This window comes from Sminthopsis crassicaudata, chromosome 4 (assembly GCF_048593235.1).
Source record: "Sminthopsis crassicaudata isolate SCR6 chromosome 4, ASM4859323v1, whole genome shotgun sequence".
NCBI classification, from domain to species: Eukaryota; Metazoa; Chordata; class Mammalia; order Dasyuromorphia; family Dasyuridae; genus Sminthopsis; species Sminthopsis crassicaudata.
The window spans coordinates 207,723,846-207,751,502 of record NC_133620.1 but is presented as its reverse complement, the minus strand read 5'-3'; the positions used below and the strand labels follow the sequence as shown (position 1 = coordinate 207,751,502).

Here is a 27,657-nt window from a genome sequence, read left to right as displayed (position 1 = left end):
CCCTCATAAGAGCATAAATAAAAAGAAGGCACTCTAGAAACAATCTAGTCCAATCCCTTCAATTTACAGACAAGGAAAACAGAAGCTCAGATAGAATAAGTGACACACTTGGCCACACAGGAAAGAAGTGGAATTTGAATATATTTTCTCTAACTCCAAATCCATGGAGCTTTTTACTACCATGTTGTCCCTTTCTGGGGTATGGTTTCTTAATTCAGGATGAAAGAATTAGTCTAGATGAGATGATGTCTCAGTTCTCTACCAGTTCCAAAGTCTATGATCCCAAAAAAGACCCAATTCCTTAATTTTTTTTAATTTTTAATTTAACTTTTTTAATGTTTCAACTTATATTCTTTAATTTTGTGTATAAATATCATGAAAAAATGCTACTTAAAAAGAAAATGCTTTTCTCTTGGTTTACTGGAATTTCAATTTTGCAGTCCCAGGTATTTTATCCTCTCTTAAAGAAACCATGGTTCATTTGTCCCACAAAGGAAATGGGGGAGAAAATACTTCATCTGTTTGTTTAGGCAAATCAATTAATTAAATGTTTATTAAGTGTTTACTATGTATATATATATATATATATATATATATATATATATATATATATATATATATATATATGTATATATATATATAATGTTTAACTTCAACTTGAATAAATCTCTTTTTAAATGTTTGTTTTCACATTTTCTATTGAACTGAATTTGTTGTTGAGTAAAAATGCCCAAGAACATTGGGAAGACAAACACAAAGAGTGACCATAGCAAAATGAGACTGGTTTTGGGCAGGAATCATTATCACTCTGCAGTGCAAGCTTCAAATATTTATTGGCTTTCACTTTAGAGATAACTACCATGCACCTACTTATAAGTACCAGGAGAGTTTGAATGACTGGCAACTTTGCTAATATTAACTTTGTAGGGAGTACTTTCAGTTAAATTAGGAGACAAGGAGACAAATTGCAGAGCATAAGAATATTGGATAGCCTCCAAAAGAGATCCAAAATCATTCAAAAGAGATTGGCTAACAATCCACACAGAAAAGACTAGGTGGATAAATAATCATTGTTATCAAGGTTATGATATACAGCTCTTCAAGAGGACAACCTCTTGAAGAGAGATTGCAAGTAGATAATGAGTTGGATCTAGAATTGAAAAGGAGGGGAAGGGGTTGGATTATCTTTGAAAAATTAGAAGATCATTTTAATGATCTTAAAAGTTTTCCGAAAAAAACAGGCTCAGCTTTTTCATACCAATATTCTTCATGTGGTCCTATATGGCTGTGAGTAGTGGAATGGTACAGGCTCTAAATAGTTTAAGGATCAATTACCATATTATGTGTTATATAGGGTGGAGATAGAGGAGGTGTGAGTTTTAAATTATTTTGATTATTTAGAAGTCTAAGGGGGAAAAATGTTTCCTCCAGGAGGTGATTATTGCTTAAATCATCAATAGAAAAGTAGGTAATTCAGGCAGCTAGGCTGGAACACTTATAAAATGCTCCTTGTTCCCAGAGTGTGTTATCAATTTTTAAATTCAACAATCATTAAAAAGGCCCTATTATTAAGGAAAAAAAGATAGTGTGTAACCTCTAGGAGTTTACATTTTTGGGGGGACATCATATGTACACAAATAAATACAATATACATATGAAGTATGTAGGAAAGAGTGAAATTAAAGAATTGTAGGTACTTGATGGAATTGCACTACTATATGAGAAAATAGCGTTCAGTGAAAGGGATAGGATTTTTCTTTAATCTCCATTGATTCTTTTCCTCCAGGGAAACATAGGTATTACTGATGGACATATAAAATATGAGCTTTTCATATCTTTTCTTTACCCCTATTTTCTTATGGTAGAGTTGCCTAGCAACACAGAGGAAAAATGAAGAAGGGAGAACTATTTAGCATCTAAGAAAAATCAATCAAAAAAATTTAATCCTTTTGGGCCCAGTAGAAGGGTGGGACTTGGCCAATGCCAGGATTACAGGAATATAGACAAAGAGCTAGAAAGGACCTTAATGGTCATGTAGTCCAGTTTCCTTATTTGACAGATAAAAACTGAGACCCAGAGAGCTTAAGTGGATTGTCCAGAGTTCCAAAGAAGAAAGTGACAAAACTAAAGTTCTATATTCCTTTCCCTCTCTACTATAAGTGACATTACTCAATTTTTGTCCTAGAAGTTCCACAGGCTTAAATGTGTTGGAAGGTCTGAGATATAAAGAGACAAGAATATCAAAGAATAGTGGCTTAGAGTCCTCTCTTCTTGAAGGCCAGTCCATTTAAAAATTTAGGAATTTCAAACCAGTGTCCAAAAGTTTTCTCTTTCGAGGCTGCAGGGGCCATGTCTGGCTGTCCTTGGGGAATGTAGGCTCCAAGGTCATAAAAAAATCAAAATTCTGTCAGTAGAAAGCCTTTACCTTTCTGTATTTAGTGTCTGTTTCCTTTATGTATATTAGAATTTTTGTATGAGTAGCAGCTAATTGCTAATGTCTATACAGCACCTCCTATATTCCTCACACTGAGCTTTACTGATGTCCCATTTGATCCTTACAACATCCCTGAAAAGTAGTATGCCAATTAAAACAAATATCTCCTGTAAAGAACTTTTCTGATGAATTGGCATGCTTATTTTTAGATAAATTTCATACAGTAACACCAAGAAAGTCATTTAAATTCTCTCTCCTTCAATTTCTTCCATGTAAAATGAGGATAACAGCACTAACCTCCAAGGGTTGTTTTAAGGATCAAATGAGATAAGTGAAAAAGTACTTAGTACAGTGCTTGCCACACAGTCAGGGCTATATGAATGTTAGTTATTATTAAGTGAGATAATATTTGTAAAGCACTTTGGTATCTGGCACATAGTAGGTGCTTTATAAATAGTTATTTCTCTCTTTCAATGAGATGATCTCTAAGGCTCCTTACAAGTCTAATAATAATAATAATGGCTAGCATTGATGTAGCTCTTTAAGGTTTACAAAGCCCTCTACAAATATTATTTCATTTGATCTTCACAACAGCCCTGGTGTAGGTGCTATTATTATTATTCCTATTTTACAGAGGAGAAAAATGAGGCAGGTAGCAGTTAAGTTACTTGCTCAGGGTCACATCCATATCAGTCTAGATTTGAGCTTGCTTTACCCTGCACAACATAACTGCCTCTTGCTGCTTCTACTTTTATGGTTGTGTGATCTATGATTTCTAAGATCCTATGATTCTGTTTTAACCATATGTATTTACTATTGTTTTCAAAGAGACATCCATCCATGTGAGATTTATCAGCTGCAACCTGCTGAGATGTTCTACTCAAGAGTCAAAAGTCAAAAAAAAAATCTGAGTATGGAAAACTAATTATTCTACTAGGGAATTGAGAAGTCACTTTTGTAACAAACGCAGGCAAGTGTTAACAAGATTGTAAAGAGCAGGTAGTTAGAGAGCTAGAAGACAACTTAAAAATAAGCTAGTTCAATGCACTTATTTTTCAGATAAGGAAACAGAAAGGGATGGGATGGAACCAGACTTAGAGTCAGAAGACCTGAAGCTGTTATTTACTAGAAAACTTACTGAAATGGCACTGATAAAATTTAAACTTTGTTTCTGTTTTTGCAAATTGAATCTAAAGACAACTATTATTACAATATGGTGGGCAGCATTATGAGATGCTCTCAGCTCCATATTTTTTGGTATTTTGTCACACTTGGCAACTAATTCTTAGAGAAGGCAAAAAGAGTTTCCCTTCCCCACTTTGATCAGATTAGTATAGAAATGCTCCCCAAGGAATCATGAACTGAAGGTATGAAATAAAGATTAAAGATTAGGATCTTCTTGATCTGATTAAGTTAATGAAGAGATCCATGGACTAGATAGTGGTTTTCTCATTCTTAACAGATTCAAACTTGTCCCCATTCATAAATGGCCTAGAGTGGCTGGTCAGTTCCAGTTGGGCAACAAAGATCCTCCCTCCCTCCCTTTCACATTTTCTTCTTTTCTTTTTCCTTTCCTCCCTTCTTTTCCTTCCTCCTTCACTCCTTGTCTCCATCCCTTCTCTCCTGTCCACACAGAGAATCATATACCCTTATCTACAAGTGCTTTATCCAAAGACATATAAATTTTGATCACTGAAGCCTAGCAAGATACCTTAGAATTTTAGGCCTAAATATCTTTTTTTTTTTTAAAAGAACCATGCCTTAAACCCAAATCACTCTGGCTCTCATTAATTGTCCAACAATAGGATCCAACCCAAGCCTCATTTGGTCACTGTTTGGGTTCTCATGGCTCAGAGTGAATGTAAATAGCAATTGTTTCTGCTTTGTCCAGAAACCTTAAAGATCTTCCCCTCCCAGGTTGATTTTTTTTTCTTTGATGAGGTAAAAGAGACAAGTTTTTCTTTCATTTCTTCTTATCTAGCTTTAATCATTTAATGAATGAGACCTGGCTTTAGCTTAAACAACCCAAGCCTCCCATGTATCCAGGACCATTTCCAATCATCCTGATTTGTATCTTACTACTGGAGCCAGATGGTTCTGAAGGAGAGAGTGAGATTGGTGGCTTTGCACAGCACTGTCTCACCTAAATCCTGTTCACCTGCAAGTCATGAATGGCATCACCTTCCTGAAGTCACAATTCTCTTAGAGAGAGAAGGACAAATAAGATCAAGAAGACTGGAGCTTTGAACAAGAAATTCTGCCACACTTGGGAGTAGAACTGAATTATAGCTTCACTTCCTAGTTTTAGGTCACACATCCAAAAGAACTTCATCTAGTTTGACTATAAGGAGTAAAGTTGATTTCATTCAATCTCTTTGGGATTTTTGATTTTTCTTCCATTTAGGTAAGTTTAGAGTTAGAAATTGCCTGATTTGATTTATAAAACAGTAGCAGAAACTAGTAAGTATCCCAACTTCTTAGTAGACAGAGGTAGAAAGAAGATTAATCTTTTTGAAATAATAATAGCTTTTATTTTCAAAATACATGCAAAAAATAATTTTCAACATTCACCCTTTCAAAACCTTGTGTTCTAAATTTTTCTTCCTTCCTCCCTCTCACCCAGATAGCAAGTAATCTAATATAGGTTAACATATACAATTCTTCTAAACATATCCACATTTATTAGCTACATAAGAAAAATCAGATCAAAAGGGGGAAAATGAAGAAAGAAAAAAAAAAACAAGCAAACAACTTCAAAAAAAAAGATAAAAATACTATGTTGTGATTCACATTCAATCCCAATAGACCTCACTCTGCATGTAGATGGTTCTCTCCGTCACAAGATTTGATCTAAATCATTTCATTCTTGAAAAGAATCACATCCATCACAGTTGATCATTATATAAAAAGATTAATCTCCTGATGAGTAGAGAAATGATTATGTCTGTCCCTATCAAAACAGCTTAAAGCCTAGTGGGAGTTCAGAGCCTATACATTGGGCCAAGGTAATCAACTAACAATAATTCATTTTATGGATTCAAGATTATTGTTAAGTTTTATTTTTATTTTATGACACATTTTCAATAGATATGTTACTAAATTAATATTTTATCTGATAGAAGTGTCCTAGCATGTTCATAGACGTGTCAGTGATCCCTTAGCTGTGAAGTGATGCTTTCCAAAAAGCTATATCAAACCCACAGACATTTATATTGAATTTGACAAGCATATTTTCAATAAGATAAAAAAATAATTTCCCACACAAAAAGTTTTCAATGCTTACCTTTGATTAGTCTCTCAGGTCTTGTCCCTGGTAAGGTCCACATTGCCTGTGCCAAGTGTCCAAAGACAGTGGCATCAAGAGTGGAAAATTTTGGTCCCATGATGTATTTTTTATCACCTACAATAATGAAAAAGTAAAGTGAGCAGAGCCAGTCTCTGTTTTTCTCAGATAATCTTAATGACAATATCTTAAGCCATTCTTTAAAAAAGGGCTTCCATTGTATTTCATATTTTATTAACTTATGGTCAAAAATCATTCATCTTTTCTTTTAAAAAATAACAGATATAAAATTATGAGGAAGAAAAGCCAAGCAAACAAAATAATACTATAGTGCTTGAATACAATTAAATATGATAATAACTCTAAAAACTAAATTGAGTCCACACCAATGGGTGAGAACTTTAGCTAAATAGAATAAGAAATGCTAACAATAATGTCTCTATGAAAAATTATTTTCTTCAAATTCTAACAATCTTATAGTTAGTTATGTAACTAAAATTAGAGTGGGGGCAAGCAGGGTTTGCATAGATAGCAAGAAAATTTAATCAAAATCAGAGGTTACTAAATGGATACCATTTCCTCTCCCTCTTTATCCCCACACTTCTGAAATTATTATGTTGTATGGATTGATCTGTTAGCAATTTTCCCTCCCTCTTCCTCAAACCAAAGTGAAATAAATGTAAGAATGCACAGAACATTTTGTAAAGTTCACCCTGGGCAAAAAATTCTAGTTATGACTCTGACTCATCTTGCCAGAAGAAACATAAAGAAAAAATCTCTCTCAGGTAACAAAAGCCCAAAAGATTCTGATAGAAATGAAAGTATTGCATGTATTACAGCAGTATACTACAAAAAATTTAAATCTAAGCCAAAGCCAAAAACTTTCGCAAAATATCACCCCAGTTTTACATAAGTTACAGTCATCTTGAATCACCTTCTAACACTTGTTTTTGGGGGCTCCTTGAGAAAAAACTCCAAATAGAGGACTTTTATGATATACTGTAGGAAGTTCACACACACACACACACACACACACACACACACACACACACACACACACACACACACACCATACAGACAACTTATGTGATCAATCTCTTAAATAGGAAAGGCAGTATGGCATAATGAATATATGGAGCTGGTCTCAAAGCCAAGAAGACAGATTCTACTCCTGCCTCTGATAATTATTAGTTGAATGACCAAATGAATCACTTAACCTTAGGAACCTCACAAACTATGAATTGCAGATAGAGTTTCCTATATCAAGAGTTCCTTATATCACTATTTGACCCTACAATAAATGTCCCTAGACAAAAAAAAAAAAAAAAAAAAAAAAAAAGAGTTCCTTATATCAATGAAAACTAGTCCTTGTCCTTATTATTAAAAGAATAAGCCTTTCTAATTTAAGGAAATTCTGCAATGTATGGTTAATAGTCTTCCTTTACATTGCTACCATTACCCTGCTGATGCCGTCTCTCATTCTTCATACCTAGGCTACTAATAAATTCTTATTGTTTAAAAAAAAAAAAACTTCTTTCTTCTTATCTCCAACTTCTTTATATTTTAAGCCTTTCTGTACATGTCCTACAATACTTCAAGTACTCAAGATTGATCAGCAAAAACACTCTAAAAAGTGTCTGTGCCTCTATAGGTCACTATGAATTGATGTAACCAGAAAAAAACATTATTACCTAGTAAATGTGAGAAATGATTATTGATAACTAATAATTTGGGAAAGATTCAGAGTTCTCTCTTTCTTTTGCAATCCTTTAAAAATTCAGTCCAAAGGACATTACTGTTAATGAGAATGTGTTGACTCACCAGATCTTGGTCAGACCCCATCCAACTTTATAAAGAATTTCATTCAGGATGGTGAAGCCAGATCCTTTTTGTCAAGATGGACCAAGACTAGGAGTAATCTAATATAGCTGAGGGTGGTCTGGTATAGTTGGTAATAGTCTGGCATAGAGATATTTTTTCTTAGGGTGACATGATGATGAAGTGATATCAGCTCCTCATCAGAAAAATATATAAACTCTTGAGTCACACTTTCATAATTGTTTTTGGTCTAAGAGAGATGGCCAAATAACCATACTTTTATTAATAAACTGCTAGCCTTATTAACAAAATGATTAAATTACCCAGGAACTGTCTTTTAAACCTTTTTAAACATCATTAACTAACCACCTGAGGATGAAGTTCCTATCCTTCTCAGATCACCTTGATATAATCCTTGATGGGTTCAAAGCCTTTCTGCCTCAGTAAGAATAGGCTCAAAGGAGACTGAGCTCCTGTCCTGCTAGAATAATTCTCATGAGCCCAGCGTTATCGTCACAGTCTGATAAAGAATCAAGAAAAGAACCATAGAAGAGTCCTCTGTACATTACTATCCTAAATACTCTTTTCATCATTTCAAAAATCTTCAACAGTTCTCCATTTCCCACAAAAAATTTTTAAAAACAGAATTTTTATCTTAGAAGTGAAGGCCCCAAATTATTGAGTCTCAATTGAGCCTCAACTGTTTCTCCCAGTAGGAATGTTCTCCTTATTTCTCTCCACCTATCTGGAGAGGTAAGTGTCATGCAATGAAAAAACTAAAGGGCCTTCCTTGGAGACATGACCTGAATACAAGTCCAACATCTCCTAATTACTAAATATATGACTTGAACAAGTCATTTAACATTCTTCATCCCCCCAATTTTTTTATTAATTTTTTGTTTATTATAGCTTTTTATTTACAAGATATATGCATGGGAAATTTTTCAGCATTGACAATTGTAAAACCTTTTGTTCCAACTTTTCCCTTCCTTCCTCCCACCCTTTCCTCCAGATGGCAGTGGACCAATACATGCTAAATATGTTAAAGTATAAGTTAAGTACAATATATGTATACATGTCCAAACAATTATTTTGCTATACAAAAAGAATTGGACTTTGAAATAGTGTACAATTAGCCTGTGAAGGAAATAAAAAATGCAGGTGGACAAAAATAAAGGGATTGAGAATTCTATGTAGTGGTTCATAGTCATGTCCCAGAGTTCTTTCACTGGGTGTACCTGGTTCAGTTCATTACTGCTCTATTGGAACTGATTTGGTTCATCTCATTGTTGAAGAGGGCCTCATCCATCAGAATTGATCATCATATAGTATTGTTGTTAAAGTATATAATGATCTCCTGGTCCTGCTCATTTCACTCAGCATCATGTAAGTAATTCATGTAACTCTCTTTCTGAAATCATCCTGCTGGTCATTTCTTACAGAACAATAATATTCCATAATATTCACCTACCACAATTTATTCAGCCAATCTCCAATTGATAGGTATTCACTCAGTTTTCAGTTTCTGGCCACTACAAAAAGGGCTGCCACAAACATTCTTGCACATACAGGTCCCTTTCCCTTCTTTAAAATCTTTTTGCATCCCCAAAATTTCTGATCCCATGATAAGCATAAAATGTTCTTAAACCCATAAAGAACTATATAAATTATTATGAAAATCTTGTACATCATCGATTAAATGTCAGAAGTGATATTTGAACTCAGATCTTCCTGACTATCCAGCACTCTATCCACTCTATCATGTTGCTTTCTTGTATTATATTGGTCATCAAATTTCTAAATAGAGGTATCTTTTCATTGCTCAATATAATTAAGCACTCTAAGGAACCATGTCTTACTACCTGAATGAAATTAACATTAATCTCGTAGGCAGGTGAAGGATGGATTAGAACTGCAGAATATAAGGAACTGAAATTGTATCTTGACTACAGAGAGATAATTGATGGAGACAAGGTTCTGACTGCTGAGCTAAGAAAGGGGGCTATTTGACCTTTCCTTTAATTTATTAACACTGTTTTTGATGGGCTAACAAGTGTAGGCTGCCACTAAAGGGAATTTTCATTCTTTGGATGCTTATAAGTAGCATCTGTAATAATAATAATAATAACAAACATCTATATAGTGCTTTAAGCTTTGTAAGTGTTATCTCATTTGATCCACATAAAAAAGAGAGGTGAGATTATCAGTCCCATTTTACAATAAAGAAAATGATGCAAAGGTTAAATGTTTTGGCAGGAATCATACAGCAAGTAAATATTCAAGGTGGCATTTGAACTTGAGTTTTCTTTTCCAGATCCAACACTCCAGACTACCAGTTACAACAAATAAAGGCTTAAGTGCTTTAGAGAATTCTATTACAATAGGTCCTTTATAAAAACTACACAGAAAATGATCTGCCCATTGTCCTTCATCCATGTCCATTGCATTCTACCTCTTCACATTTCCTTATAGTGGTGGATTCCTACCTATAAAAGGAGGCATTTGATAAATTAGGGTAATGATTAACAACAGTCAGATGACACCTCAGACAGATGACATTATGTGTGTTTTATCCTAGATGAGTTTAGAGGTAGGAAGCTTGGGATGTTAAAAACCACACACTCCTCACTATAGCAATTCCAAAAGTAGGCCAAAACAAAAAAAATAGAGATGTAATATACATGGATATAAATATGTGTTATATATTGATATAATATCCATATTATAGGTAGATATTGTCAACAACATACAATATGTAATATATATGATAAAAGAAAAAACTTCTTTTGAAAATATATATGTATGTATTTATATTAAAAGCAATCATAAAAAGACTGACTGTGTGACTGTAGGCAATTCTCTAATGCTTTCAGGAAGTTCTCTGAGACATGTAATTGCAGAGCAGATGACAAACACTATTAGTAGGAGTTTTTTCACTAGCATTTCTCATACCAATAAAATCGCAGGTCTGGATCAAAATATGAATACAAATAAATGAGAATTAGATTTGATGAGAGATACCCATAACTTGTACATGTCTGTTTGTATGCAATACTACTTTTTAATTCTTTTAAAACCATTAATGACATACTTTTACAATTCAGAATCTGCCTCTGATAAATACAAATTTTCCACAGTCATACCAAAATCAGATAAATAGTTCTTAGGATATGCTTGCCAAAGTGGGAGGAAACTTTGCAGAGAACTGAAGGTACTTATAAAAATAAATTCTCAGATCTCTCCGCTGCCTGGTCACTTCCAGCTACATAAGCTCCATTTCTGTCCTCTGGCTACAGTCCCAAGTGTTCCAATTAGCAGACAGAGTAGTTCAGTGAACCAAACATGAGATGCTAGAATTGGAGGGAGGAAGTCAGAAAATTCTTTCCATTATTGGGATCTGAAGAGACACATCAATGAGAAATAGAATCAGATTTTTCAAGGACCTAAGTTCTTTTCCATTAACCTATTAAATAAAAATCAATAATAATGTTTTTTACTGACAGACTGAATCTTGTTTCTGGATATCAACATGACTTATAAACAATTCCAGTAATGCTAGCATAGACATCACACTCTCCTTTTCTAATAATGCAAATGAAGAGCAAAAAGTGCTTCTCAAGACCATTTGGGGAGTCTGAGACACAAAGAACTTAAAAAGTAATGATAATTTTGTTCACATTAAATTATATACACAATTGCAACTCTTTCCTAAACCTGAATCATTTGTATCCTTTCTTATCATGTTCCAAGTTATAAATAGACATTACTATGTGGATATATTATCAGGGGAAAAAAAATGTCCATTTCCCATGACCCTCAACCTCACAGATAGATCTCACTTTATTGGAAACAAGGGAACTTTCCATCCCATTAATGCTTAATTATGTTCCTACTGATCTTTGCAGCCATTTCAGTTCTCTCTGCTACAATAGGACTCACTAAGAAGCAAACCGCAAATAAATAGAATGATATTTTAGGACCCCTAGCTCCTCCTCATTTAAATTTACTGCCTTTTCAGAACAGCCTAGATAACCTATCTAGTGAATTTAAGCCCGTATAAAAGCCAACATAAAAATATTTAAATGGAGAACAATTTCACATGTCTCCAAACAACATTGTGTTCTTTCACTCTCTGGTCTTCTATACTTAACACATAGAGAAGGAAAATAAAGAAGAGGTGCTACAATCTACTTTGTTGCTGTACATACTAAGGACCATGGTATGTTCCCATCTTACTTGCAGCTGAAACCTTCCATGTGTTATCTCCCCATTGGAATGCATACTCCTTGGAAGCAGGGACAGTGTTTTCTTAGTTCATATTAAATGTTTAATAAATGTTTTAACCATTTATAAGTCATTGCTTAATTACTTTTCTGGACTCAGTTTCCTTATTTTCAATATCAGATTGTTTGCCATCTTGGGAAAAGGAAGGTGAGGAAGGTGAGGAAAAGAATTTGAAACTCAAAATCTTATAAAAAAATAAATGTTGGAAACTATCTTTATATGTATTTGGGAAAAATAAAATACCATTTACAAAAAGAAAAGAAAAAGAAATGAGGAGGTTGGACTACATGGTCACTAAGGTCTCTTATGGCCTAAAATTTATGATACTAATTAATAAATTAATAAATTAAATAAATTAACCAGACAAGGTTACCAATTTGTGAATTTTTATTTCAATACATATATACCTATGGAACTGGAACCCTGAAGCTCAAAAAAAGAAAACAAATAAAGATGCTCTGCAAATGGGCCATACAATGAAAACCTGTTTCATTCCCCATTGGAGCCGAAAGCTTAAAAAAACTCCGTAAGCAGAATAAAAATTATAGTATAGCTGTCAAGATTCTTCCTCACTCTGTGGTTAAATAGGGCTCCCTGGCTCGCCAGCATCTCAGAAGAGTACCTTTGTTGAGTTTTTGTTAAAATGAATGAAATAAATGTCATGTTCCAGCTAATATTGATGGCAGCAATGAACATAGAAAGCAATCTTCTCTGCCAAGGGGCTTTGTAGAGAGTATCCCTGAAGTGTAACATGAAACCAGTGGGTTCAGTCTCAGCAGGGTCCTAAAAGACTGGGCTCAATGCCAATATCCTCCAGTGCTACAAGGATCCAAACAATTTTACTATCATATAGGATTATCTTTTTCCCAAAGGTTTATCTGCATTAAGGATTAAATTAAGCACCTTTACTATATGACTACTCAGCTGGGTTCTAGTATCCTTCCTCCTGGAAAGAGGATGTATTTTCCTGGAATCACCTTCTTTTGACTTTGTAACCTATTTGCATTGATTGTTTTTGTGAATATACTTATTTGCTGCCCCCCTATATTACAACATAAAAATCCTTGAGAGGAAAGATTTTCATTTACAGTATTTGTATTTTCAGCACATTGTATAATGGTTAATTCAAAGTAGTAATTTAATAAGTGTTTGTAGATTTATTCACAGAATACAAGGTATATTCAAATCCACATCTTAATAATTCCAAAGCCAACTCTCTATCCAAGTCATGTCTCCTAACCTTCTGGACAAGCCAACCTAGCTAAAACATCAAGGTACCATAAAGGACAGAAAGGAAATATGTTTTCCTTTTATACTCCAGGGCCCTCAGCCTAAGTCCAGATATAATACTTTAAAATACAGGCTATAAATCCAGTGATCTCTTTGCTCAATCTGAGAGAGGTTGGAGATCCTCAGGCGTGGCAGTGAGGAAGGAGAGTTACCTGGGGGGTAGAGAGAGTCATACAAAGGTGCAGAGATGGAAGATGCAGTAATGGGTGAGAGGAACAATGAGTAGCCCCGGATGACAAATTCACAGAGTGGGGGTGTTAAGGACCATGCCTAACTGAAGGCTTTTAAAGGCAATTATTTCAACTTCCATTATCAATTAAAGAAATCAAAATCTTCTTAAAGAGATACCTAAAGCTTGACTGATATAATCCTCTCAAACTAAAGAAAAGGTGAATTTAATAATATATGAAGCTGATTTCTAGGATCAACAAACACAAACACAGAAAAATAAATACTAGAAATAGAGATAGGCACAAGACTTGTGATTTCACTGATGGAGGGAATTTCCAGGTGATGAAACTCTAACAATGAAAGTTAGGCACCTTCTCTGTAATTTACAGAGCATTAAAAAGTCAAGTGAATGATCAAGAGTCCCATAGCCAGTACATTTCAGAGATAGGATTTAAATCTCCTGGTCTTTCTGACTACCCTATCTCTGTTCATAATATCAAACTGCGTATTTATAAAGTAATTTTAAAATATTAAAAGCAGGAAAGGGTATGGAACAACAAACAACGTGGGGAATACTATAAAAGATCAAGAAAAACCCTTGAGCTATTAAGAAGAGAGGTAGAAATTCTAAATGCTTCAACAAGAAGAAAGAACATACCAGACTTAGGGAACAGCCTACAAAAAGGTACACATGTGTCCTGTGCCAGAAACATCTAGAAGCCCCGAGCTTGAGTAGGACTTAGGGTATATGAGAGGTAGTAATGTGTCATTAGCCTGGAAGGCTCGGAAAGATAACCAGATTAAATGACAAATTGAGAAATTTGTTCCTGCAAACAAAAGGAAATCATTAAAACAATCTTCTCAGAACCTCAATTTTCTCATTTATAAAATAATCCCTGCCTTGAATACCTTACATATGTGTTCTGAGAATCAATTTATAGAATGAATAATTATCACAGTAGTAGTATTAACATTTATATAGGGTTTTAAAAGTTTGTAAATTGTGTGACTCTGGGCAAGTCACAACCCCAACTGCCTCATCCAAAAAAAATTTATAAGGACTTTATATGATAGCTCATTTTAACCTTATAAGTCTGTGAGGTAAGTGTTAAAGGTATTAAAAATTGAGGCAAATAGATTTTAAGTGACTTACTCAGGATCACACAACTGATCAATGTCTGAAGCCAAATTCACACTCATGTCTTACAGATGCCAAGCTAATGCTCTATCTACTGTGACACCTAATTGCTTCTACTCTTTTAAAATATAGAAAGAGGAGCAACAAGATTATGCAATCATAGATTCTGATGGATGTGGCTCTTCAACAATGAGATGATTTAAATCAGTTCCAAGAGACTTGTGATGGAGAAAACTATCAGCATCCAGAGAGAAGACCATGGTAACTGAGTGTGGATCACAGCATAATATTTTCACTTTTTTGTCATTTGCTTGCCTTTTGTTTTCTTTCTCATTTTTTCTCTTTTTATCTGATTTTTCTTTTTTTGTTGCTAAAGCTTTTTATTTTCAAAACATATTCATGGGTAAATTTTTCAACATTGACCCTTGCAAAAAATCTTGTGTTATAAATTTCCCTATTCCCTCCCCCACATGGCAAGTAAACCAATATATGTTAAACATGTTAAAAATATATGTTAAATCCAATATATGTATGTATATTTATACAACTGTCTTGCTACACAAGAAAAATCATTGAGCTGATTTTTCTTATGCAACATTATAATTGTGGAAATATGTATAGAAGAATTGCACATATTTAACATATATTTGCTCACTTGCTATCTAGGGGAAAAGTGGAAAGAAGGGAGGGAGAAAATTTTGGAATACAAGGTTTTGCAAGGTGAATGTTAAAAACTATCTTTGCAAATATTTTAGAAATAAAAGGCTATTATTTTTTAAAATATAATATAATAAGAAATGCAAACTCTCACTGCTATAGTCTAAAAGAACAAGCTGTTCAAACTGTTGATAATCCCAGGATGGGTTTTTCCAAATCTCAGATCTTATCTAGCTGAATATATTGTCTTGGGTCTCTATTAGCCAAGATTAAAATGTTTCATGAACCAATCTATATCTCATAACACTTTTTCAAATGGAGAGGGAAAAAGAATTCTTGAAATTAGTTTGTAAAAACTTAGTAGTAGAATGTGCAAAACATAAGGAATGTACAAAGCAGTTTGAAGACAGGGTTACAACTCTAAATGAAAGAAATCTATTTCTTTTTTTTTTTTTTAGTTTTAAAAAATTTTAATAGTATTGTATTTTTTTCCAATTGCATGTAAAAACACTTTTTAACATTTTTTAAAATAAAATTTTGAGTTCCAATGTTTTCCCCTCCTTCCCTATCCCACCCTAAGACAGAAAGCAATTCAACCTGTGTACATTCTTTTTTTTTTTAATTATAACTTTTTATTGATAGAACATATGCTTGGATAATTTTTTACATTATCTCTTGCACTCACTTCTGTTCCAACTTTTCCCTTCCTTCCTTCCACCCCCTCCCCTAGATGGCAAGCAGTCTTATTCATTTTAATTATGCTATAGTATATATCCTAGATACAATATATGTGTGCAGAACCGAAGTTCTCTTGTTGCACAGGGAGAATTGGATTTAGAAGGTAAAAATAACCTGGGAAGAAAAACAAAAGTGCAAACAGTTTACACTCATTTCCCAGTGTTCCTTCTCTGGTTATAGCTGATTCTGTCCATCATTGATCATTTGGAACTGAATTAGATCTTCTTTTTGTCGAAGATATCCACTTCCATCAGAATACATCCTCATACAGTATGAAGTTGAAGTGTATAATGATCTCCTAATTCTGCTCATTTCACTCAGCATCAGTTGATGTAAGTCTCTCCAAGCCTCTCTGTATTCATCCTGCTGGTAATTTCTTACAGAACAATAATATTCCATAACATTCATATACCATAATTTACTCAACCATTCTCCAATTGATGGACATCCATTCATTGTCCAGTTTCTAGCCACTACAAAAAGGGCTGCCACAAATATTTTGGCACATACAAGTCCCTTTCCCTTCTTTAGTATTTGAAAGAAATCTATTTCTAAAGTTATAGGTTTAAATCCTGCCTCTGATGCTATGAGTTTGGTGTCAGTTTCTTCATTTGAAAGAGGGGAATCATAGTAGGTGGTTTCTGGCTCTAGCTCCAGTTCTATAATCAGTGGCACACTGGTAAATATTTAACAAGTCAACTTTCTGAGGAAAAAAAAAAGATGTATTCAGGATACATTCTTCCATTTTATCTGCATGATTCGCACTTTCCCCATCATTTTGTTAAGTCTAGATAATCAACAAAATAATAATATCAAGCTCTGATTTGCAGTTTACCACTTTCCAAGGTGATAATGTTAACCCTGAAAATTTAACCATCAATTCAAGCTGATTGGAGCTAGCTCCAGCACACTCCTATCTGTAATGCTATAATTATAATTGTTTTGCAGAAACTTAACAAATTCTTTAAAATTCTAGAGCATTTTAGTCTTCAAGTCACAAAATATATGTGTACTTGGAGAAAAATTGTTGATACTGTTATTTTAATCAGATATTATCTCATGGCAAAAAAAAAATCTATTGTCTTATAATTCACATACAGGGTATCCCAAAAGTCCTCGGGTCATTGTAACATTACCCAAAACACAATGAAATTTTAAATTTTAGTAACTCTTATAGCTTTAGATTGTCCTAAGACTTTTTTTGGAAGCAATTGAGGTTAAGAGGCTTGCCAAGCATCACACATATAGCTAGTATTTAAGCCCACATTCAAATTCAGGTCCTTCTGACTATAGAGCCAATGCTCTATCTACTGTTTCACATAGTTGCCCCTGTCATAAGGGGCACTTCTGGGTACTTGTTGTGTCCATCTGGAACACACTGAGATTTGCAAGCCTCAAGGGAAGATCATAAACTAGACATTTTTATTTTCTATACACCACCATTACAGTATAAAATGACACTAGTATGTCTTTTTCAGTATCAAAGAGCTATAAATATAGCAATGTGGCTAGAACATTATACTTAGAATCACAAATTCCTTAATTCAAATCTTTCCTTAAATAATAATTCATTGTATTAATTCCTCATCCATAAAATGAGAGTTGGTTTCTAAGCAGGTACTCTTAATCTGAAGTCTGCAGACTTATTTCTTATTTATATTTTACTAACTGCATCTAAATGGTGTGGCATTAAAAAAGTTCGAGAGACATAATTTCTGGGTAATTTAATCATTTGATTAATAAGGCTAGTAGTATATTTATTACCAAAAAGAGGTCAGTGATAGTCTAGAATACTAAAAACCCCCTCATGGTATCAAGTTCATAGTTTAAATTCTCTAGGAAGAGTAGGTATTCCTGAGAGTAGCAATCAACTCTGACGGGTTAACAATTAATGAGAAGATGAATATTATAATGAAATGTGGGACTCATTCTAACAACGGTTTGGGGAGTATATGATTTGGGATCATGCAAGTCTATGTCAAATAGACTTGTCAATTTTCACATTACCTGTCTGATAAAAGGGAGATTCCACATTTTTGCAGACCTGTCTAAGTAAACACAATGAGCAGAAATCCTTCCATTAAGCCCAAACGTAGATTTCCTTTACTATCTGATTAGATCTTAGCCTGAGTAAGTCTTTGAGCAAAATTTATCATGCTGATTGATTTATAGTTGAGGAAGTAGAAAAAAAAAGAGGAAACGTTGGTCCTGATTTAAAAATTACTAATACAAGAGAGAAATAATAATTTCTTTCATTGGTTTCCTCTGTAATCATGTATTTTATGCACTTAACATTTCAAAAAGGGGTCCATAGCCTTTACCAAACCAAAGGGAGCTATGAACCTCCCCCAAAAAAGTAAGAATCCCCACTCTAAGGTCTCCTACAATTCTGAATCTATTAACTTACTTTCTTAATAAACTATATATTCTCCTCTCCTTTTCAACTCCAACTTTCTTTTAGCCTGGCTCATTCCCATCCTTTCTCAAATACTCTCTCCCTATCTCTACTGTCCCTTTCAACCCCCAAAGCCCTCTGCTATATGCAGATCATGAAGCCCAACTTTTTTATGTCCCAATTTTATGCAGTGCAATGGAAGGAAGAAGAACTAGGTTCAAGGCCAACTTGACCACTGTAAGACTTTGGACAAGTAAATTAATCTCGCTTGGCTTCAATTTCCTCCTCTGTTAGATGACAAGATTGGACACAGTGATTTCCCAATGCTCCTCTCAGCTTGAACAAGAGCAAGGGAACTTTTGACATTTTGCTCCAGATGTTTTCTGTTATTGCTGAATTCACTACTGGAACCAAGGTTTGAAAGATGTCTTCCCACAGGGGAACTCTCCACCTGACACTTGCCTTTTGATTTCTACTCAAGTCACTTCTTTAATATTTCAATGTGAGTACTCTTTCCACTAACATATATCATCACCCATTTCTATTCATGCCTTCTCATCCCTATGATTCTTGTCTGAGCCTCCCATAAAGAGGCCATCTTCTACATCTTCAACATTTTATGGGTACCAATTCAACATTAGACTGCTTTTATCACACCTTATTATCAATGAATGACCAGCCTACCTTCTTTTATAATAATACACTTCTTTAATGATACTTCCAAAAGCACTTCAACTCAGAATGGTGGATTGAGAATTGGATGATAACTTCAGAGGCATTCTATTTTACAGATGAGTAAAGTGAGGTTCAGAGAAATTCAACAACTTGCTCAAGATAACTAAGGTATTAAATAGCACAACTAGAATCTAATCCTAAACCTCTATCTCTAAATCCAACACTCTTTCAACCCTATTATATTCTAGTAATCAAGTCATCATTGTAATAGTCACTCATACACAATAGTCACTCATACACATCATTGCTATAGTCACTCATATACAACAGGCATTTCTTCATGACCCTTTGTGTCACTTATTGAAAATATATTTTTAATTATATTATTTTTCCAAATATATGTAAAGATAGTTTTCAACATTTTGTTTTGCTGAGGCAATTGGGGTTAAGAAACTTGCCCAAGGTCATACAGCTAGGAAGTGTTAAGTATCTGAGATCAGATCCTCCTGACTTCAGGGCTGGTGCTCTATCCACTGCACCACTAAGCTGCTCCTCAACATTCATTTTTGTAAAATTTTGAGTTCCAAATTTTTCTTCCTTCCTCCTTTACTTCTGCTTCCCCAAGACAATAAACAGTCTTATATAGGTTAAATATGTGTAATCCTTTTAAACATTTTCATATTTGTCATATTATGCAACTTACTGAAAGACTTAAGCCACTAACAAGGTTTACAACATGTAATTCTTCCTTCAGTGGGAGTAGGAATTCTTTTAGATGAGCTTCCCTTAATTTCCATTGAAAAATGAAAATAATTCCTCTTTTGAATCTTTATAAATATATTTACATGGACAGAATTAAGAAGAAAAAAATAAATTGATTTCTCCCCTCACTTCACTTCCCCTACCTTCTCTCCCCATCCCATGAGTTAAAACTTATCTTTCCTTTATCCATTCTAGTCCCCTAGAATACTTGTATATGGTTTCTTTGAGGTTGAGATACAGTATTTAATTGCATATACAGATATTTGTTGGGTATGTTCACTATAAACTTTATTTAATCTAGGGTTTTTTGGTTTTGGGGAGAGATATCTGGGGGTTATTTTATTTTTGTTTTATTTTTAAATATAAAAAGAATCATCTGTCACTGAAAAAAAAGAAACCACTAAAAATCCTCTTTCACTGAGGATCTATGTCAACTATGAAAAGTGGTATGTTAGAAAGAGTGCTAGCTTTGAAGTTAGAGGACCTGGATTCAAATCCCATGTCTAGCACTTATTACTTCTGTAATAAATCATTTTACCTTCCAAGACCATTGTTGGACTAAATGATCTTTGAGTACCCTTCTGTACTAGAGCTTTGGTTTGAAGTCTATTTTTCACTTTCAATTCCTTGTCTATTCTCAGAAGGTTAGAAAGATCTGAGTTCAAATCTAGCCTCAGATATTTACTAGTTGTATGACCCTAGGCAAGTTATTTTACCTGTCTAACTCAATTCCTTCACTGTAAAACAGGGGCAATTATTATTACATAGCATATTATCAACCAGAATTATTATAAGTATAAAATTAAAACTTTGCAAAAATACTATTTAAATGCTAACTGTTATTATTAGAAGACTAAGAGAAGTTAAATGTTAGTTGTGATTTAAGCCATCAATTAAGGAGTAACCAATATTGAGATTATACTGCTTTCCCACATGGGCTCACTCTGGTTCTTCTCAAGTCTAATTAAAATTAAACCCTTAAAAAAAAGAGTCCATTGAAAAACCTCAGTGCTCATTACTTGTACACTCCTCTATTCATTAATGTTCCAATAGTTTCTTATCATTAGAAAAATTTAAAAAGGAAAGACAGTCAAGGAAAGGCGGGAGGGGGGAGGGTATTGATAAAATTATTTTATTAAGGGCTGAAATAATGCTGGGAGCTATGCCCTAACTTAAGAGTTTTTGTTATCCCAGACTCCCTCAAGAAAAGTCTGTGGAACTATTCTCAGAACTATGTTTTTCAATACATAAAATAAATAAGATTACCAAGGAAACCAATTATATTGAAATACAGTTAACATTTTTAATACAAATGCGTAGACTTATGTCATTCAGCATCTATTAAATTATTACTATGTGTGATTCACTATATGAGGCCTCATGAACATAAATGCAAGAGCACAATCCATGCTCTCAAGGAGTTCACAATCTAATAAGAAGACAGCATACAAGAACTATACACTGATATATAGATACATACAGAACAAACAAGATAATCAACACAGGGAAGACATTAACATTAAGGAGGATCAAGAAAGGCCTGTTACAGAAGGGGGAATTTTAATTAAGACTTAAAGGAAGCCAGGAGGCAGAGGCAAGGAAGAAAAGCATTTCTGTATGGAGATTAGCCACTGAATCAGGTGGAAGATGCAGTATCCAGTATAAAGAACAGCAAAGAGCCCAGTATCATTGAATCATAATGTATATGAAAGGAAATAAAGTACAAGAAATCTGGTAAGGTAGGAAAGGACCAGGATGTAAAGGGCTTTAAAAGTCAAAAAGAGTATTCCACATTTGATCTAGAGATAATAAGGACCAGTGAAATTTATTAAGTAGGGAAGAAATATGGTCAGACCTGTTCTTTAGGAAGATCACTTTAGTAGCTAAGTGATAAATGGACTAGAAAAATGTGAGATGAGGCAGGGAGACCAAGCAAAAGATTATTGTGAAGTGAGGACTTGAACTAAGGCAGGGCTATAGAGGGAAGAAGAAAGGCAGAATTAATAGGAGATACTTCAAAGGTAGAAATTATAAGAATTGGAAGCAAATTGGATATGTGAAATAAGTGAGAATGACAAGTCAAAGATGATATCTAAGTGTTTTCTAGTCTTCATGACTGGGAGAATGGTGGTATCTTGGACAATAATAGACAAGTTCAGAAAAAAATGGAGTTTTTGGAATGGGAGAAAAATAATGAATTCTTTTTTGAATATGCTAAGTTTAAGATAGCTTTAGGACTTTCAGTTAAATATGTGTAAAAAAAAAAAAAAAAAAAGCAATTAGGGATGTGAATCTTTAATAGAATAGAGAATTTTCAAGCTGATCCAAAGATCATGGAGGGGTGATATCAATGAAAAGCAAACATAGGAGAAAAGAGTAGAAAAATATTAAAATTATTATTTTAATGAAATGACCCTAATTTTAATGAAAAACCCTAAATAAACATAAAATTGATTTTCTAAAAAAATCAAAGGAGAGATAAAACTGAAAACAAGAAATATGTGGAATTAGTCAATAAAAATAGAATCTGTTTTTAAAATTTAACAAAACTAATTCCTAGATAATGTGATTTTTTTTAAAGTTTCTATGCTCAAAAAGGGAAAAAAAGGAAAATTCACAACAGATGAAAAAAGAAACTTTTTCTGATTATTTTGCCCAATTCAACAAAGCTTATACTTTGTGATGTGGAAAAGTGATGTGGAAAAATGTTTACAGAAAAAAAATTAATTAATACCCAGATTAACAGATCAAGAAATAAAGAATTTAAATAGCTAAACCTCAGAAAAAGAAACTGAACACATTATAAATGAGCTTCCAAAGTACAAAACTCAGGACCAGGAATAACTTGCTCTTTGTCATCTATATCTGACTCTTCCTGGTCCAATTTGAGTCCATGTAGCTTCCTCTAAGTTTTTATTACCTATGAAATATATAGTATTCAAAGAATTTTCTCTTTGTGAAAATGAAGTGAATTCATCTTTGACAAATGAGGAAGTTTTTCTTCAGGTATCATCACTTATTTTTTCCTCAGAATCTCTTACCCATCCCCACAATATCATTCAAAAACTAATTATGATTATCCGCTGAATCAAGATGGAAGAAGCAAAATCAGTTTAACAGTCATAAGTATAGCTAATAACAAAGGTCAGACTGACCCCCTCATTAAGGCCACTTTTCCTATTTGGAAAGGCCCTTTTTATTGACGTAAAGGAAAGAGGATCTCTGGGTAGTTGGAGAAATTGCAATTGGCTACAACTGAGGAAAGTGGGTTGGCATTAAGTTCTGGTTGATCACATTCCTCTCTAACAATAAGGGAATATTAATTGCTTTATGAAACTCAACTGCTTCTTGTTAGGTTGGCAAGAATATCAGAACCACCCAGTTCATCACCCTCTTGGATGATCAAACCACCCCTAATTGCACAAAGACAGGCAAGGAGCCTTCTTTGGGTTGTTTACAGAGAACAAAACAGTTGTGGTTAAACTATACCTATTTGAGGTATAGACAACAAATAGATGTCCCAGGGGCTAGACTTATGAGCTATAGCCACACCTTTAAGCCAAGTAGGACTAGGACAGAACTAATTTTTGAACTAGGTGAGTTCAGGCTGATACTAACTGTTATAGGAATCAGTACAGCATAACATCAATTAAGTTATAAAATCAATACAGTAAAAATTAAATATAATGATGGCGTGAATGGATTCCAGCAAAAGACCATGTCCCTGGCAGCAACCCAGTATCTGAGTGGACCCCAGTGAGGAAGTGGAGTCTACAGGATCAAACTGATAATGTAGAATTATCTTATACTAGCAGAGTCATAGGTACTAGTACCCAGTTACCTTATACAATTGAAGCTATGTTGTATAAATAGGACTGCCCCTTCACCACTTCATGTACTGATATACACAATTAGCACAGTTAGCACATATTGTTCTGGGTCTTTTCCCACAAAGGTCCCATCTCCCCTTGTAAATTCCAAGCTGTGCTAGGAGACTTAACAGGCTTGTTAAAGCATTATAGTAAAGATTTGTCTCTTGATTTGAAGATGGCCTGAGCCTGTGGATTCTTTTCAATGGCTCCCCACCTTCATGACTTGGACCTCAATCAGCAAAATAATAATTTTCCATAATAAATAACAAACAACAATGATCCTGGCTAATCGGGTGCTGAGTTCAATAATTCCTATCTCCTAAAATAGTAAAAAGTAGTATGACATCTCTAAATTTCAGAACGTTAGGAAAAGCCCCAGCATTTTTTCCTAGTTAACATTCTAGTTAAATAGTGATACCACACTGTGATTCATAAAGAAAAGAAATATCCCCCCAAAAAATGATGCCAAATAAAAAATTTTTCATAAAAGAAAATGGATTGTACATTACCCAAAAGCCCTGCTAAAGATCGCATGTCTTTCTCCATCAGCATGTAGATTTCTTCCTCAGAGAAGCGGCCAATGCCATGGCCATACATTTCACGCTTCACAATGCCTTTCGTTAGGTGGCAGAGAATCCACTTGAGCAGGTCACTAAAGGGACCACTAAGAGAAAGCATCTTCTGGGTCTCATGGAGATTGTCCACCCACTGACAATAGGCTAATGTCCTAAAAGGATGCAGAAACAAATTAATGAGAGTATCAGATATAAATGATTCTCCAGAGACATTTGCAAATAACTCTTTAAAAATTTATTGAATTTTAGCAAAAACAACTTTTTCTGGCCTCAAAAAAAAAAAAAAGATATCTGAATGCAATGGGATTAGATTTAAGAGGTTATGGGATAAAATTAAAAATTCAAACATGACTGGCAATGACCAAATGCTAAACCATTTTGTATTCATAGACAATAATAACAAAAAATCATATTTACATATTGCTTTAAAAGGTTCTGTACATAAGTCATGGCACTATTCTACAAAACCTGTGCAATCAATTTTCCTTGCCCCTTTATTCAGTATGTTTTTTGCTTCCTCTTATGCTTTGGGGATTTTTTTTTTTTTTTACTATAGAAACCTCTCCCTCCCCCCCAAAAAAATTATAGGACTTATAAATTCCATTCTTTTAATGAAACATCTGTCCACATCTGGTATATAGAGGGAATTTTTTTTATATAATAAATTTATTAGCCAACCTCCGACATTTACTAGCTGTGTAACTCTGGGCAAGTGATTTAATCTCTGCCTGTTTCTTCATCTGAAAATGGGGATAATAGCCCAAGATTGTTGTGAGGATCAAATGAGATAATTTTAAAGTGTTTAACACAATGCCTAGTATTGCTATGCAAATGTTAATTATCGTTATTAGCAGCAGCAGTAGTAATATTTATTACTTTTCAGAAGATCAACAGCTAATTAGGCTTTATCTCTGACATGCTATAGCCAATATGAATATAAGAGGTGTTTGAGTGAATTATTTGGGTTGTTCCTTTAGGAGTTCATAGAAAATGTTCTTCTTCTGGGGTCTCCTACTTAATTTGTGTTCTGTTTATAGATACTATGGGATAAAATTTTAAATTTTAAATATGACTGACTGACTAAAAGATGTTAGTTTTTTAGCAATAATTCAATAAACTGTTATTATCTATCACCAAGGAATATGATTTTATTAGAGTTGATCTAATGATAGGGAAAAGAATTATAATGAAATTAAAGGTCATCATAGCAACAACAAGATTATGTGACAATTTTTTAATTTCCTTTAATTAATTAATTAACCAGTTCAACTCCCTCATCTTATAGAAAAGTTAAGTGATTTGCTTAAAATCACACATATATTAAGTTACCAAGTTCATATCTGAGACCTTTATCCTAATCTTCACTTTTCCTTTGTACCATATGGCTTCCCTAACTTATATTTACTTCCTGTCACACACAAAGAGACTCAGTTGAATAAATTCCATTTTTTTTAATTTCTTCTTTGGGCCAAAATAGTTTTAACAGATACAGCAGGAAGAAGGGAAATAATCTAGGGAGGAAAGTTTGCTTCCCCCATGTCTCTTCTGGAAATTGATGTTCTTGACAGTTCTTGCTGGGCAAAGAGCCCACAGAACTCTTGAATTATTGACTGGGCAAAACAGTGAGGGCCAATTTGTAAACTAACGTTGACTAAACAATTAACATCATGTATCATCTTATGAGTGTATTTCAGGAAGCTGAAACACTCATTTCCCTGAACTTTATGATGTTTCTGATTAGTCCAGAGAAAGGGCACTAAAGCTAGATAATTTAATTAATTCCTATTAATTGCCTTCAGAATTCAGAAGAGAAAATTAAGAGGATGCCACAGAATGAAGGAAGATGTTTACATTTTTTAAAGGAAATAAAGATAAACATCAAACCTGATAGTTTTTCTATTACCTCTTAATAAAAGTTGTGGGATTTTGTTGGATTTTTTTGGTCTGGATTTCTGACAGTGATTTTAGCAGTGTAGGGAACCGACAAGATGGAAGCTACTTGTCAGCAACTGATTTGGTTTTTTTTGTTTGTTTTGTTTTTTGTTTTTTGTTTTCAGCAACTGATTTGAAACTTAGAATATTGCCTAGGACATTGAGAAGTTAAGTCACTCACCAGGGATCACAAAGCTATTCCTCACCAGCAGGAAGCCTTGAATCCATGACTTCTATTCCCTAAGGACAATTCTCTAACTACTATACCACACGACTTCTCACAAAAGAATAGAATAAAAGCCAAACCAAGGAATGGTTTTGTTTAGTGGGTTCATTTGGATATTGTCATTTCTTAGAGAGTAAGATGTTATTTGGGGCAACTAAGTGAACCAATACATAGAGTGCTGAATTGTACTCAGGAGGAACTGAATTCAAATGTGGCCTGCAGATACTTTCTAGTTGTGTGACCCTAGGCAAGTTACTTAATTTCCTCATCTGTTAAATGAGCTGCAGAAGGAATTAGCAAACCACTCCAGTATCTTTGCCAAGAAAACCCCAAATGGGGTCATGAAGATTGGACATGACTCAAAACAACAACAAAAAATTTTAACTCTGTTGTCATTTCAGATAGCTTATAGTACAGTGAGCCCTAAGTGCATCAGCTGATAAGAGGAAAATGAGAAAGAAAAAGAGAAGTAATCAATAGAGATATAATCAGAACTTGTTCATGTGATTTAAAAAGGTCCTTTTTCCACATTTGAGGAGTTCCTGAGGAATTTATTTTACCACCACTTCCATCAACAGCACATAATCTACACAATCTGAATTCACTGTTCAAAAGTTAACCTTTGTTTAAGACATGAGAAATAATATGAATGTAGTCTGACAGTAGTGTATTTCGCACCTGATCAAGCATTTGATATTATTTTAAGAGTATGCTATATAAATGCTAGTCATTATTATCAATTTGATTCAAATAAGTTGACCTTGAATTCTAGTTTCTCTTTACTCACATTAGTCTGCATTTAGTCTTATAGGCATCAAGTGAAAGCAAGGAAGTAAAGAGATTTTGCCTTCCTAGACTCCAATAATAGCTTTTATAATGCAAACGGAATATAATTGCACAAATTTTATATGCAAGAAAATTCACTCTGCAATTCAGAGTGCATATCTGAACACTTTTAAAATAAGAGTGTCAGAATTAAAAAGCATTGAGATCACAGTCTGGCATAACTGAAATGACCAAACAACAGTGAATAACAACAAATAACAACAAATGTGGTTCTGAGGAAGAAATGCTATATTTAGGGTCGAATGAACTATGTTTGAATCCAGACTCTGGGAATTATTAGCTGTATAAACAGAAACAAATCATTCAGCCTCTCTAGAACTGTTTTCTCAACTGTGAAATGAAAGGGCTAGATTAGACCAGGCATTTTTAACCTCTTCTATGTCAGAGACATCCATGGAAGTCTGACAAAACCACCTATGAACCCTTTTTCAGAATAATATTTTTAAATAAGTGAAGAAAATGCTACATTTATATTAGAGGTTAGCAAAAATAAAGCTGTCATTTGTCCCATCCAAATGTGTGGACCCCCCTGAAATCTATCTACAGACACCAAGTTAAGAC

At 33.9% G+C, this 27,657-nt stretch overlaps 1 protein-coding gene across 1 annotated transcript in view; it reads right to left on the bottom strand.

The window, feature by feature from the left end:
• The window catches only part of FAXC (failed axon connections homolog, metaxin like GST domain containing), a 70,057-nt gene that overhangs the window by 15,013 nt on the left and 27,387 nt on the right, over window positions 1-27,657 (bottom strand). The window contains exons 5-6 of the mRNA XM_074310232.1: window positions 24,027-24,244; window positions 5,718-5,834 (exon numbers count right to left, since the gene is read on the bottom strand). Coding sequence (XP_074166333.1) covers window positions 5,718-5,834; window positions 24,027-24,244 — 335 coding nt within the window. The remainder of the gene's footprint in view (window positions 1-5,717; window positions 5,835-24,026; window positions 24,245-27,657) is intronic.